The sequence below is a fragment of the Gavialis gangeticus genome, unplaced genomic scaffold (genome assembly GCF_001723915.1).
Source record: "Gavialis gangeticus isolate Ggan-Ray unplaced genomic scaffold, GavGan_comp1, whole genome shotgun sequence".
Lineage (NCBI taxonomy): Eukaryota > Metazoa > Chordata > Crocodylia > Gavialidae > Gavialis > Gavialis gangeticus.
The window spans coordinates 13,631,366-13,645,871 of record NW_017729030.1 but is presented as its reverse complement, the minus strand read 5'-3'; the positions used below and the strand labels follow the sequence as shown (position 1 = coordinate 13,645,871).

At 40.6% G+C, this 14,506-nt stretch overlaps 1 protein-coding gene across 2 annotated transcripts in view; it reads left to right on the top strand.

Moving 5' to 3' along the window:
* The window catches only part of CASP6 (caspase 6), a 14,318-nt gene extending 176 nt beyond the window's left edge, over positions 1 to 14,142 (top strand). The window contains exons 2-8 of one of the 2 annotated variants that reach the window (XM_019521961.1): positions 3,708 to 3,743; positions 4,404 to 4,446; positions 7,857 to 8,003; positions 10,701 to 10,777; positions 11,167 to 11,342; positions 12,769 to 12,928; positions 13,711 to 14,142. In XM_019521961.1, coding sequence (XP_019377506.1) covers positions 3,708 to 3,743; positions 4,404 to 4,446; positions 7,857 to 8,003; positions 10,701 to 10,777; positions 11,167 to 11,342; positions 12,769 to 12,928; positions 13,711 to 13,949 — 878 coding nt within the window. In that variant the 3' untranslated portion in view covers positions 13,950 to 14,142. Of the gene's footprint in view, positions 1 to 3,701; positions 3,744 to 4,403; positions 4,447 to 7,856; positions 8,004 to 10,700; positions 10,778 to 11,166; positions 11,343 to 12,768; positions 12,929 to 13,710 lie in introns of both variants that reach the window. The other variant, XM_019521960.1, reaches the window with a different exon arrangement.
* The last annotated feature ends 364 nt before the right edge of the window (positions 14,143 to 14,506 follow it).

Sequence of the window (14,506 nt, the reverse complement as noted above, 5' to 3'; positions counted from 1 at the left end):
GGCCGGGTCCATCGGCTGTCGGCGCCGCCGCCGTTGCCACCTTCCGCTGGGACAGCGGATGGAGCCGGCTCCCTGGGAGCCGGAGGGCGGCGGGGACGGGGGAGCGGGGCAGGCGCAGACATGGACACGGCCGGCGCGCAGAGCCAGGTAGTGGGCTATCGGGATAGCTAGGCTCTCTGCTACCTCCTGTGGGCTCTACCTATCGATGTGCAGAGGTCTAGGTCTATATTCATGGCATTTTATATATATACGGATGCTCCAGAACATCCCCACTCTCTAGAAATGTTAATATTTGAAAGGTTGTTTAACAAGCAGTGTTGTTTTTCAGGTGTACAAAATGCCCCAGTAGTATCATGTATGTAGAAAACGGCAACACCCTGTGTTATGTACAGTGTGCCCTGAAATAAAATACACACCATGTTTTTGGAAGGAATGAAGAAAAGTTTTTCCAGTTACAGATTCATAGAGTAGGACCTGACCCACCCACCCTTTTCTCCTTATGTTCCTGTTCAGGCTAACAGGAGAAGCTAGCAAATAGCAAAATTCCGCTGAGAAAGGTTGGCTTGATTAGTGAAACATGAAGAGCATCAGAAAGGAGAGAGGACTCCATATTAAGACCCGTGGAGTGAAGAACTGTGGGCCATTAAGTCAATTTACTTCCTCAGCTGCCTGAATAGTAATACTACTGCACTGTGGACTGTGAAGCACAGCAGGATGGTTCTATCCCAGGCAGACGATCAGCTTTCTTAATATACGTACCCTGGTTTTAGGGAGCTGATTTTTGGGGAGGTGAAGTGAATATTGTATATGCAAAATATGGTATGTTAAATGAAAGTCATAGGAGATCTATCTGCTCTTATTGCTCAAGGTTACACAGAGTCCAGTCTCTCGCTCTGATAAGCAGTCACATTATAAAAGCATTCCAGCATGCTCAGAGCTGGCAGTTTAGGGTGTCTTCAGGGCATCCTTACTGAGTCATTGCATTTTTTTTTTTAAATATTTCTCAACTTCAGCAGGAGCAAACAATTTAGGCATGAGTAAATACACCAATATTGTGTGCTAGTCGTTACATCCACTTAGACCAGTGGGGGCCAAACTGTTTGACAGGTGTCCCACAAATTAGCCCTGTCTCCTCCCTGAGTATTAATCTGATCCCCTTCCCCTTTTCCTCCCCTGCCTAATCTGTTTCTGTCCCCAGCCCGATCTGCTCTGTCTTCTGCTTCCTGCCCTATCTGCTGCTGTACTGCTTGTCCCCTCCCTGATCTGCCCCATGCCACACAGAGGGTATCCATGCCACTTGAGGCATGCCACCCCTGACTTAGATTGTGATTGCTCACTTTGGTGATCAATGAAAGGAACGTTGACACCTCTAGATTTTGTAATAAAATACGCATACACCCACATACAACATGAATTTTCAAAAACTTCTTAAGGGAACTTCAGTACCTGGATGGATCCTCTTATATCCCAATGCAGATTGGGTGACTCACTCACTCCCTTCTTTATAAAGCTGGAATTTTCACAACCTAAGGCCAACAGGAGGCTTCCATACATTGGGGAGAGAAGGATGATTCCCAACAAAAATTACAAGCCAAATGTGACAGCTTTCTAACTAGAAACCACTTGAATAATAACTACAGAGGTAAAGCCAAAAATCTTCCTTGGTTTGCTTTGGTTTACATCCAGTGAGTAATCTTACACTACCCAGAAAAAAAAAAAAGCCTCTAGGAAGGCTTATTTTACCATAGTTCACCTAGAATAGCAATGGTTTCTGTGACCTGTGTCTTCTTCCCTTGAAAAACGTCTGTCCCTTGCCTAACTCTGCCCTCTCCTCTGGAATGAAAAGAAGTCCGCTATTCCGCTTTTAGGCATACTGGATCAGTATGTAATACATCTAATAGTCTTAATTTATTGTATAGTTTAGCCTTACTGTCTTTTGTAACTAACTGCTATATATAACTGGCTAGAAAATGTAAAGGGGAAGCAGATGTCAAAGGGCTGTTAATAGAAGCCTTGAAAGTGACTGGAGCTAATCAACATGGGACTGTTAATACCACAGTGCTTTGTACTTAAGCCTAGTTTACAGCACTGTCAATGCCAATATTGACTTGTTCCAGTCTTTTTCAAGACGGTTAATGCCAGAGCACTGTGTACAAGGGTGTAGGTTGTAGCCGTATTGGTCTAAGGACATAGGCAGACAAGGTTCTTTAGGTAAATTTGATATCTTTTATTGGATCAACTAAATAGTTGGAAAAAGTTTTCTTAGCAAGCTTTCAGGTTTAAAAACCGTTCATCAGGCTGAAGATGCATGTGTATTGATTATTAAGGACAGGTAAGCGTAGTCTTTCCTGAAAAGTGTTTAAGCTTCCCTAGTGAATTATGAGATGAGTCCAGTGTCCCCCACCATCACTATAAAATGGCATGCTTTTAAATGTTTGTTTGGAGAGGTTGACAGTAAAGAGGAAACACCGCTTGACATTTTCAGGCTGCTGCAAGTTTGAAAGTTAAATATTTGTAAGGCTTTTTTTTTTTGCAGTGAAGTAAGACTTTTCCAACTGAGCTCCAGAAACACAGGCGAAATTAAAAAAAGAAGAATCACAGACCCACACATTTTCTTTGCTTAGCTTTACGAAAGGGAAGTAGCAGATGAAGCATGGTTGCTAAGCTAAACTGTGTCTGCACTTTTGGTTCTTCTACCATTGGTCTAGAATGGTGGTTCTCAACCTTTATAGACTGCAGACTCCCCTCATTAGATTCAGGACCCCCCCCCAGAAAATGCCAGTTCTTAGCTTTCACTTGTTTTTTGACTATGGAAAAACAATAGAGCGATTCTTTTGTTGCAGAGAACTTATAAAAATCATACCAGGTCAGAATGACTCCAACACTATGGATTCTTACTTGAAATCTTTTGGTTTATCCTGTAAATCATGTTTGCACACCTAACAGTATTAACATTGTATGGTACCCCACAGAACCTTTCAAAGGATCTCAAGGCACCCCAGGGTGCTGCAGAACCCTGGTTCAGAATCACTGGTCTAGAATGCTTGGTACATCATGATCTCAATGGTGGAATGACCCATGTCGACCAGGTGAAAGTTGATTTTTTTTTAAAAATTTCATTTAATTTAACCTAGCTAGCTAGCTTACCTGTTCTCTAGTATATGTATACCAGCCTCTGGCTTCTTTACTATTCATTCCATGCAGGAAGAGAGCACACCAATTGCAGATGCTTCCTCAGCCTGACATTAACCCAAAAGCTTGCAGAGAAGATTTTTTTTCCAACTATTTGAGTTGGTCTAATAAAATATTCCAGATTTCCCCAAAGAACCTTGTCTGCCTATGTCCTTAGACCAACACATACCCCTGTTCTCTAGTAACACTTCTGCTTGTGCTGCCATGAGTGGAGTTGCCATTAGGCTATTCCAGCAATGGAAGGGAAGTAGTAATGTGGATGAGGCTTTATTGACCTGAACTGGCTGAATAGTTAGCAATTAGGATGGTGGGGAGTGAAGGAAAGGGTACAAAATCCCTACAAGTGGAGTTAATAAGCATAGACCCATCATGTCTGAGTACCTGAAATCTATTCAGCTGATCTGTTACAAAAATAAATTAGGGAAAGTCTTGTTATGTCATAAAAAGATACTGATTTTTTTTTTTTGCTAAATGACTCAAATTTTAGTAAGAGATGTTGTGTTTTCTAGTTGCAGAGCAGATCCAGGTGGATAGTCACCCGACATTTCAAGGTACAGTACAGGTTGCTGCTCTCATACTGCATCTAGCTGAAAAATAGGATTGTGAGATGTGCAAGTGTGATAAGATGGGAAGAGGGCTCAGTTGGACCTAATCATCATTAACAGCTTTAGCACATGAGTCCAGCCCTCTCTCCCATGTGCAGCCAGTACTTTGACTGACTTCAGTGGGAGCTTTGGGTATATTAAAATAACTTGTGTATTGTGCACAGTTCAGCAAAAGAAAGTGGTGTTCATGTTTCTGAATGTCACCTGTTAGTTACATCTAGATCAGTTCACTGAGGGGCTATAATAACCAGACAGATAACAGTTCATCATTTCTGTATGCTGGGATCAAGATTATACACATGTAAATTGTGTGTGCCTTTGTATATTTTCCAATTTTAAAAATCTAGTTCATAAGGACTGTAATTAAGAATGGCCTCCAGAAGTGACCCCTGTAAGATCATGCACTCAAATAAATTTCAGCAGAAATTGGAGGACTGTATGCCTCATCATTTGCCTTATGCGTAAGTTGCTTGTTCACTTTACAAGTGCATTTGCAAATAGATACACAGGCAAGTTTAAATGTGAAACTTTGCTCTTGATACTTCTGATTACATGTACCTTTACATGATACAGTTCAATAACCTTTTGTTTCTCTCTTTTTTATAGCTGAAGAGAAAAACATTATAGAAAAAGATTCCCTTGATAAAAGGTAAAAGGTCTTTGTTTTAAGCAGGATGACTAATGATGGTAATGGCAGAGTCCTGCAGAAAAGACTTCTAGCGAGCAGGAAAGTGAAACTAAAAGCCATTTATTTAAATGAGTTGGGGTTTCTAAGTCTGTGGTAAGAGTCCAAGTGGAGCACCCATGAAGCAAACACTAACATAACAGATGTCTCAAACCTGAGTAACACTGGAACGCGCATAAGCATTACTCTGTTGTGAAGGTGTCCAGAGGCGAGGCTGGGTTTGTGATTTTGTTCTGCTAGGCTCTGTACGTATATACACATCAAGGAAAAACTACTTGATCTCTGATCTAAATCACTTAAATCTAAAATAGACTAAAGCAGACAAAGGAGAAGAGATGGGAACATACCAGGCAGCCTGGCCCTAGCAAACTCCAGTTCTCTTTCCTCTGAACCCACATTGCTAGAGAGGATCAGGGTCGTTTGCTGTTTGTTTCGAAGGTCCATAGTAGGAACTGATTGAACCATGCACTTTGGTTTTACTTTTTGTTACAGAGATTGCTCTGCCTTCAGAGGTGACCACTCTCTTTCTGTAGCTTGTAAGAAGCAATTGCTGTATATCAGGTGTAACACAGATTGGGGAGACAAATATAAGGCAAAACACTGTATTATAAGAACCATAGTGGAGACATCATGGGCTATTCCTCATAACCCAGTTCTTTGGAAATTGAGCAGCTGTTGAAATTATGTCAGTGCATAATTTTTCAGTAGACTATTTGAATTTGAAATAGTAATTCCAATTATAACTTCATGGAGGAGTGAAGGGAACTATATATAAATATAGCTGGTGCCAGACAGACATATGCTATGATGTCTGGAACAAATTCTGTGAGAAATGCATATAAGGAGTAACATGCATCATATGATATTTGTTTCAATGTATTTGTACCCTCTTGTGTGCTAAGTGCTTTCCAGACATTCAAGTCATAGAGTGGATATTTGATTGGAGGTCACCACAATCCAAGGCGTGAGAGATGACCAACAAATTGTGAATTATTTATATAAATATACTAGAAATAGGAAAGCAAAGCTGAAAGAGATCCAACAAAGTCATCTAGCTCAGGCCTCTGTTCAAAGTAGGATCATACCTGGCTAAACTAGCCCAGGCAAGTGTCTGTCCAACCATGAAAATTTCCAGGGATGGAGATTCCACAACTTCTTGAGGTAGCCTGTTCCAATGCTTGACTACACTTGTAGCTAAAAAGTTGTTCCTAATTTCCAACTTAAATTTCCTCTGTTGCAGTTTGAGATCATGGCTCCTAGTCATGTTTGTTATGGCCAAAAAAAATAGTCTATCTTCTTCCTTCTTATAATTGCCTTTCAGTTTTTTGAGTCATATTCCAAGACTCAAGTGGCTTTGGTTATGTTTAGAGCAGCTCACAATATTTTAATTGCAACCCTGTTTGAATTGCTAGAACCAGTAGTATATGTATATTTCTATACATTTGCTTAATCCAAGAGGTTACTAGATCTACGCATATATAATATTTATGTATATATGAAGTAAAGTTGTTCAAAGCATTGGTGAGACCAAATCTGGAATATTGTGTACAGTTCTGATTGCCCATGGGTAAGAAAAATTAACTGAAACAGATACAGAAAAGGATTAGGAGGATGACTGAGGGACTGGAGAGCCTGCATTACAATGTGAGACAGAGACCTTCACTTGCTTATCCTAGTGAAAAGAAAAGTGAGAGGGGACTGCTGTCTATAAATACATCGGGGCAAAGGAGCAACTTAAACAAAAGGAAAATGATGGAACATGTTTAAACAAGTTTGAACTGCCGTGAATACTAGGTTGGAAATTAGAAGTGGGTTGCTGACCATGAGGACAGTGAGGTACTGGAACAGCTTTCCAATTGGAGTAGTAGAGGCAAACAACATGACTGCATAAAATGGAGCTCAGTTAATTCATGGATGGGCTTTTTCTGCTCCCTCTTGGAAGTAGCGGTGTAGGAAGCAGCAGCTAAAAAGAAGCAGGCAGCAATGACTTAGCACTAGGTCATGTCATACAGTACTGCTGGTAAGCAAGAGTTGACAACTGTGGCAGCCAAGGTTAGGTTGCACTGCCCTGGAGTTAGCTCTATCCCTGGTAGTTACTTTTGGCAGGGTAGGGATGCTTTTTCATCTCTGGTATGTTTACTTTTGGTCCCAGTTTTCAGAGTACTGTGTGCTCTTCTTAGCATTTAATGATAGCAGTTCATTGCATGTATTTGAAAAGCATAGATCTTCTGTAAGAATTTTCCTTGACTAGCTTCTGATGAAAGTCCTTCACAAAGTAGTTTTTTTTTTACATTATGTTTTGCTTCTATTATTATTTATATTTTCTAAGATACTGTGAAGCTTCTTGAGATACAGATTTTACAAAGAGCACACAGGGAACTCAAGTTAGGGTCATAAAAAGTCACTAGGGGCATTTATACACATGCTCCAGGAGGCATGTGTGTGTGTGGGTGCGTTAATTAGGGTGGCTCCAAGCATGCAGAGTGTCCTGTGTGTCAGCATCCTTGCACTGAAAAATGGCAACAGTGGCACTTTAACTAAAACTCATTGAACAAGCTTTAGGTAAAGTGCCCCTGCCGCCATTTTTCAGCATAAGGACACTGAGACATGCAATGCTGGAGTCTGCGTGGTAAGTACTATGCTCCAGCAGACTCAATCAAGTCTGCTCTGACACACCATAATTAAAGTGTGTTGGAGCAACCTTGCTGCACATGTATAGGTGCCCAAAGTTCCTAACTGTTGGTTGAAGAAAAAAAAAAAAGGAGGGACATGCTCGTTTTCCTGATCTTTTTTCTGAGTACTGAGCATAATGATGCTGACTATTGCTGACCTATAACTAACAACACTGTGTTTTCACTAGGCTGGAATTTACTTAGATTTCAGTAACTTTTTTTGGAAAAGAATGATAAATGGCCTCTGGAATTTTAAGAAACCTAAATGTATCCAAGCAGTACTGAGTTAAAATAAGCCTGACTAAAAGAATAAAGTGGATTTTATTTATTATACTGAGTGCTTGGTTACTAAACTGAGTTAGACTTCTGTCAGAAAGATTCTGAACGGTCCAAACAAAAGGTCCAAACAAAACACACTATGAATGTATTGGCTTTTATCAGCAACAGCCAGCTCTTTCATGAGCTTTCAAGTGACTTATTTGACGTTCCCAAGATTGTCAAAAGTGACAAGTGATTTTTTTTGACTGCTTAACTTCTGTTGTTTTATAGGGACCTGGTTTCTAAAAAACCACCAAAGGCTTCCTTTTTGAAAATCTAGCTACTAAAATGGATTTTTAATTAAGTACCTCAAATCATTAATTATTTTTTAAAGTCTTGACCTCTGACCATACATAAGCAAATGAATATTCTTTGTAACAACAGGCAACAGTTAGATCCAGCAGCACAATACAAAATGAACCACAAGAGAAGAGGTGTTGCTTTGGTCTTCAATCACGAACGTTTCAACTGGCATTTAATGCTGCCAGATAGACGTGGGACATTTGCAGACAGAGAAAATCTGAAGCGCAGGTAAGGTATTTGATTGCTGTAAAAAAGAGATTTTATTTAAAATGAGAAATTAAATAAGAGAATCTAAATTTGAAATGATACGGCAGGCCAGGTTATATCAGCACATCTAGAATAAATTATTTTGTAGATAGAGTTGCCATATAAAGGTTCGTGTCCAAGATAGCGTATGATTAAGAGGGTTAAGGGCCTGCTTCCATTGAAGGTATAGGCAGAACTTCTATTGAAACCATGGGATTAGGATCAGATCCTCCAACAGGCTGAGGTATAGGGAGCCATAAGTAGGGAGGGGAGGACTTGACATGGAGGTCTCATTTTCATTTTTATTTTATAGTTTAGCCCAATTAGAAAAATAATAGCAGTATCTTAAGGGGAAAAATTAAAACCTGCATTATCAGTACTTAATCTGGAAAGATAAAGCAACTTGACTGTGAAATCACAGACTGCGAGAGAGACCTAAGGGCAGGCATAATATTGCTTGGCAGCAGTTCTTCAGTACATTCTAGCCAAGATGGCTGCAACGTGTCTTATCTCAGCAGCACAGCTCTGAATAGGAGATAGTAATAACTCTGCAGCTTATGGTCAGAGACTTAAGAAATAAGTTAGCCTTACACATTCCTGCTTTTCTTAGAGAACCACAGTAAGTGTAAACCAGAAACAAGGATGCGGTGGTAACAAGCTCCTATAGCAGGGGCATTGTTTGCGGTTCAGCGTAGCAATCTGATTATATATATTTTTTCACATCCTGTAGATACTTTTCCAAAGTTTTGTGACATTAAGTGATAATCCAGACTGGAAGGTACACATGCTCTAAAGTCACTGACAGCATTATCGAATATAGTAGCAAGAATGTCGTGTGCCTCAAAAGAAGTGATAGCAAACCCTCTAGCCCATCTGCAGTGAGCACACAGACAAACTCTATTTTATCCAGTAGGAACAAGCAATGCACTGCACTTACTTAAAGCCGATAAATGCATAAATAGCTTAGCCACATAAAAATGCCAGTCCCAATTTGTTGCCTATTGCTTACATTATAATAAAAAAGGGTTATCTCTGTGTTAAATACATAAACTGTTTAAGTGCATAGTATCTTTCAGTTCCACTGAGTACCTGTTAGGTTAATTGCACACCAGTTAATTAAATGCTACTAACTATAACTGTCTACTTTATAACTAACTCCTTATTACATGGGCCAGAAGCCATGAAGGAAAAGCACCTGTCAAGGGCTTCTGCTAGCAATCATAAAACTGACTATAGGCCTTCATTTTCAAAGCTTCCAACAGTAGCCTTAAAGCTGATCATTTGAAGCCTCAAAAATACAAGGGAATTAGTGGTTTCCAAGGTTGCTAGTATCACAGTGCTAATGTGTCCATGAGCATTGTCTTACCCAAACTTAAAAGTAAGCACAAAACCTTCTTCCAGTCCAGTAGCTGTGCATTTAAATTAGGGACAGGCAAAGTCCAGGCCACAGGCCAGATCAGGCCTATGGCACACTTTGTTTCCCAACAACCCCTGTCCATGTCACTGTGGCTGGTTTCCATGGAGACCGCAGCAGCAGCCCCGTGACAGCGGGCCTAGGTTTCTGTGGAGACCAGCCCCAGCAGCACTGACAGGGCATGCAGCTGGGCAGGGAGCTGCTCCGGGGCTGGGATCTTGTGGGAGTTATAGCAGCGATGAAAGCCCTGGCTGTGGAACAGCTCCCTGCCCAGCTCCATGCCCTGCCAGCGCTGCTGGGGCCTGTCTCCATGGAAACTGTGGCCCTTCACTGCTGGGGTCTCCATGGAAACCAGCCTCAGCAACGTGGGCAGGGGCTGCTGGGAAATGGAGTTTGACTGCTGGGTAGATACACCATTTTGTCCATCTCTGATTTAAATAGAGCATGCTGTCAAAAGGTGAACAGCAAGGGTGGCCATCATAGAGGACAGTCCGGTTATCCTTTGTCCTCTATTGATACAAAACTGAATGCCTTTATGTCCTCTATTTTTCTCTTGAAAACAGAAAAATAGAGGGCATAAAGGTGTTGGGTTTTGTATCACTAGAGGACAGAGTAGCAGAAAACCAGCACGTCCTCTGTGAGGGCCACCCTAGGAACAGCACAGGCTAAGCTAGTATTGATCTGAGATCTTAAAAGTAGACAGTTACACGGGTTTGGGTTTGGCACAGAGTTCACAGGGCAAGTGAGTGCACCCCCCCGCCCCCGAGTGCTATCTGCAGTGCAAATGCCATATTCCCAGAATTCTCTACTTCTCTCAGGGCATGATTTGAAGTTTACCCTTTGGCAATTCATGTTTTATTAGCCTCATGGGAGGGAAGGAGGTGGGGAGCCACATCTCAAATTGAGCCCTCTTGGTTTTTGGTTATATGAAAAGGAGAAAATATCCAAGTTAAATGTTTTGGTAGCAAAATGTTTTGTTTGGTGTGAGATGTTAACACATGTCCTTGTAGGGGTAGCTCGACTATGCATTTTCTGTTTCTCCTTATGAAAATTTCTATTGCATAAGCACATTCTCATTTTGTAAATGGCATTTCTTATAGCTCTACACCTTTTTAAGGCACTTTAGGCTATAGCATTAAGATGCTGTTACATAAAAAAGAAAAATCTGTTTTCACAAAAAAAATTCCAAAGGGAGTAAAAATCGAGTGGCATTTTTAGTATAATTTGTGAAGGATGTTTACTAATGCTGCTGTATTTAATGACAGTATGACAAACCTTGGATTTGAAGTCAAATGCTTTGATGACCTAAAAGCAGAAGAAGTGTTGCAGCACATTTTTGAAGGTAGGGAACTGTATACGTCTCTTTCTAGCTGCAGGAGATATTCTAGGTTTGATTTCCTCCATCATTGTTAAAGTTCACCTTAACCTACAATGCTGGCTTTCTGTGAAGAAGTCGTATTATATATTCTTTTGTACTAATTGGAGCTTCTTCTTCCTTGCATAAACATATTGAAATAACCAAGATGTCTCTGTGACTGACAAACATTAGTACTAAAGACTAGATCCTAGGTGGTGAGATACTTTCTGCCCTACTTAAATCCCTGAAAAAGAGATAACAAAAGGTAGGTCAGTGCTTCTGCTTGCTGCTTTGGATGCTTGAAACCCCTTTCTGTTGGGTTTCATAAACATAATAAATTCATACACTTTCTAAATACTGCTTCTCTCTTTCAGTGTCAGTGGATGACCACAGTGATGCAGACTGCTTTGTGTGCGTGTTCCTAAGCCACGGTGAAGATGATCAAGTGTATGCCTATGATGCTAAAATTAAAATTCAGATGATGACAAACATGTTCCGAGGAGACAAATGCCCAAGCCTAGTAGGAAAACCTAAGATATTTATAATTCAGGTAAGATACCTCTTCTTGAATCATACCTGTTCTTGCACCATTCTTACTATGGTACAGAAGCCAGTTCTTTTTGCATTTTCTTCTATGTAAAAGGTGACAACTGTATATCCTGGAATAGGCTTCGCTAATTTATGAAAGAATTTAAAGTCATGGCACATTAAAATCTGCTCAAATAAAGACCAGGCAACATAAATGACCAATCAGCAGCAAAGAAGACATTACCATCCGTTTTTGGAGGTGCAGGTGGCCTCCGCCTTGTTTCTGCTTGCTTGTTGCTATCTTCCGCCAGGTTTAAGAAGGGCAAGGACTGAATGGGAAAAGTCCATTAACTTTATCCGCATGCCTACATGGTTCCCTCCCAGGCTTGTTTGTTATATGAGTGGAGTTTGTTCCGCTCTAATCTTTGTTTAAATCTTTGTTGCATAAAACAATGAATTTGAGCCCTGTAGTACATCGGCTTCTGGCCTCTTAGCACAAGAAACCTGCAACCTCATGTTGCACTAAAATGGGGTTGGAATTGGTAAATGTAACTTTAAATAAGTGGCAGTGGATAGGACCTGCCAGGAGACTGTGATTGCAGCAGTCCTGGCTTCAGCTCAAAGTTGCCATTCCCATGGTAGAACCATTTAAAAAACTTTCCTTTTCTAGGTGTGAAACCTCCTTCAGGCACAGAGGCTCTCCCTGAAGCAAACTGCCTGTTATTTCATCTTAAAGATAAGCTCCATTTTGGATTTTATAGAGTAAAGGAAAGGCCAGGAAGCATGGGTGAAACCTGGTTCCTCAACTGGATGATCCAAATAGAAGGTTTTGCCATTATAGACACCCATAAAGCAAACTAGACACTTAAAAGAAACTGTGTAATTGATTTTAGGGTAAGAATTCACTTACAGCTCAAAAGCATCAATACCGTGGTGTTCCACCTTCTGTTGAAATAGTGTAGACTTCAGTGATGAAATTTTGTTTTGGCTCCACAGGCTGGTTCTGGCCTGTGGGCCATAGATTGCCAGCCTGCCTGAGAGAGTTTCCTCCTCTTGCCCTTTTACTTAGGCCCTTCTGCTTCACTGACAGTACCAGCATCTTTTGCTGACTTTTCCCACGGGGGTGCGCATGTTCATTCAATCTGCTCCTTACCCATCAAAAACTCCCATGAAAACACACTACATTTCTCTTAGTAACACTTTGAGACTAACCAAGTGTGGTGTCCACTGTGTTTTGATACTCAGTTGACACTGCTGACAACTAACCAGCCTGTCTTAACAATGAAAGTCTCTGGTATGTACAAAATAGAATAAAGGTCATTCTTCCTTTATTCATGGTTGTGAGCAAGAACCACTTTGGGAAATAAGAGAGACTACTTTTGAGTTGTTTTGCAATAGCTTAGATATACTTTGCAGATGTTAAGACCTAACTTTTTCCTCACTATTAGGCATGTCGTGGAGATAAACATGATGAGGCAGTTTATGCACAGGATGCAGTGGACTATGCGTTAGAAGAGCCAGACAGCAACATAACTGAAGTAGATGCAGCTGGTGTCTATACATTACCTGCTGGTGCAGACTTTCTAATGTGCTACTCTGTTGCTGAAGGTAAAGCATTACTTTGCATTTAAACTTCTAGAATTCAGTTGTTGTGGGTGTCTTACACCTGTATCAGTGCCACTTTACTGAATGTAGTAACTTTCCAGAGTTTCTTCAATCCTGCAGCCAGTAGAGCTCACTTTCCACATCTGCATTGTTGGCACTGTACCTGTCAGGCAGCGGCAAAATATATTAAATATGTCCATTTGAAAATTAGTTTGTATTATAAAATATTCCAGTTTTATTCTGGCCACTGAGCTACCTCAGCAAATGTTCTTTAGCATTTCTGGACTCATGTGATTTTTTATTTTTTTGTAAAGCTTCCACACATTTGTCTGGATGCTCTTAGTGATAATGCATTATTGTCCCAGTTCTGTCTGCTCTCCTGTAATTCAGTAACAAGTAAACTTAAAAAGCTTTCTGCTGTAGGATCAGAGTTCCACTCAACTAAACTTTTCAATCATTATTTAAAAAGCATAAAGAATGAATAATACAATAGTCTTATTGGAACACCACTGAAATCACTCTTGACAGAAATAGAATACCACTGACTAATAATTTCAGAGCTGAATTTTTTTTAATATGCAGATTTTCCAAGTTGCTGTTTTCATCTCTAAGACTTAAGTACCCAACAGCACATAAGACAGGCAGAGGTGTATATTTGAAATATATTCATATAGTCTATAAGAAAAGTCATGAATAATGAGTCCTGAATCCTGAATGTGGTGTTGGTTTGACATTTTTAGTCTTATTAAATGTAAGTGCGGTCCTGTGTGTTTGTTCTGTAATAGGTTACTATTCTCATCGTGAAACTATAAATGGTTCCTGGTACATTCAAGACTTATGTGAGATGGTACGACATTATGGTTCGTCCTTGGAGTTCACGGAACTTCTCACTCTGGTTAACAGGAAAGTATCTCATCGCAAAGTAGATATGTGCAAAGACCATAGTGCAATAGGCAAGAAACAGATTCCTTGTTTTGCTTCCATGCTGACTAGAAAGTTGTACTTTCCTCCAAAGTCCAAGTAGAGATGTGTAGCGGTGAGAGCTACATCTCATTTTACAGGCACTCCAAAATATGAAAAATATTTCTTCTTGTTAATCTTAATTTACACTGGGTGAACGGTTATACTGTTTTTCACTGCAGTTACAGAACTGCGGAGTTATTGAAACTAGGGGTGCACCAATAAAGATTTTCTTAGCCAATACCAATAGTTGATAATTAACCAGCCATGGTGGACGATGTCTATCCGATAACCGATATTTAGTAATAGTGCAAGGCATTTTAAACTATTGACATAAATAAACCTTTTTTGTTTTTTTTGCATTTTTAATACGTACATGCCTCCCTGCTCTGGCCCTTCATGAGGAAGGCGGTGACTACCTTATTCCCACACACATTGCCCCCTTCCCCATGGCTCCTACCCACAGCCCTGCTCCTGCACAGCCTGCACTGCCATCCCAGGTAGGTTGGGCGGACTGTTACGCAGACAGCGGCATTGGCACATTTGGGGCCCGAGCACACCGCTGCTTCAGTGCTGGCAGGCCCCATGCAACCGAGATCCCACAGCTGCTGGGGAGAAACC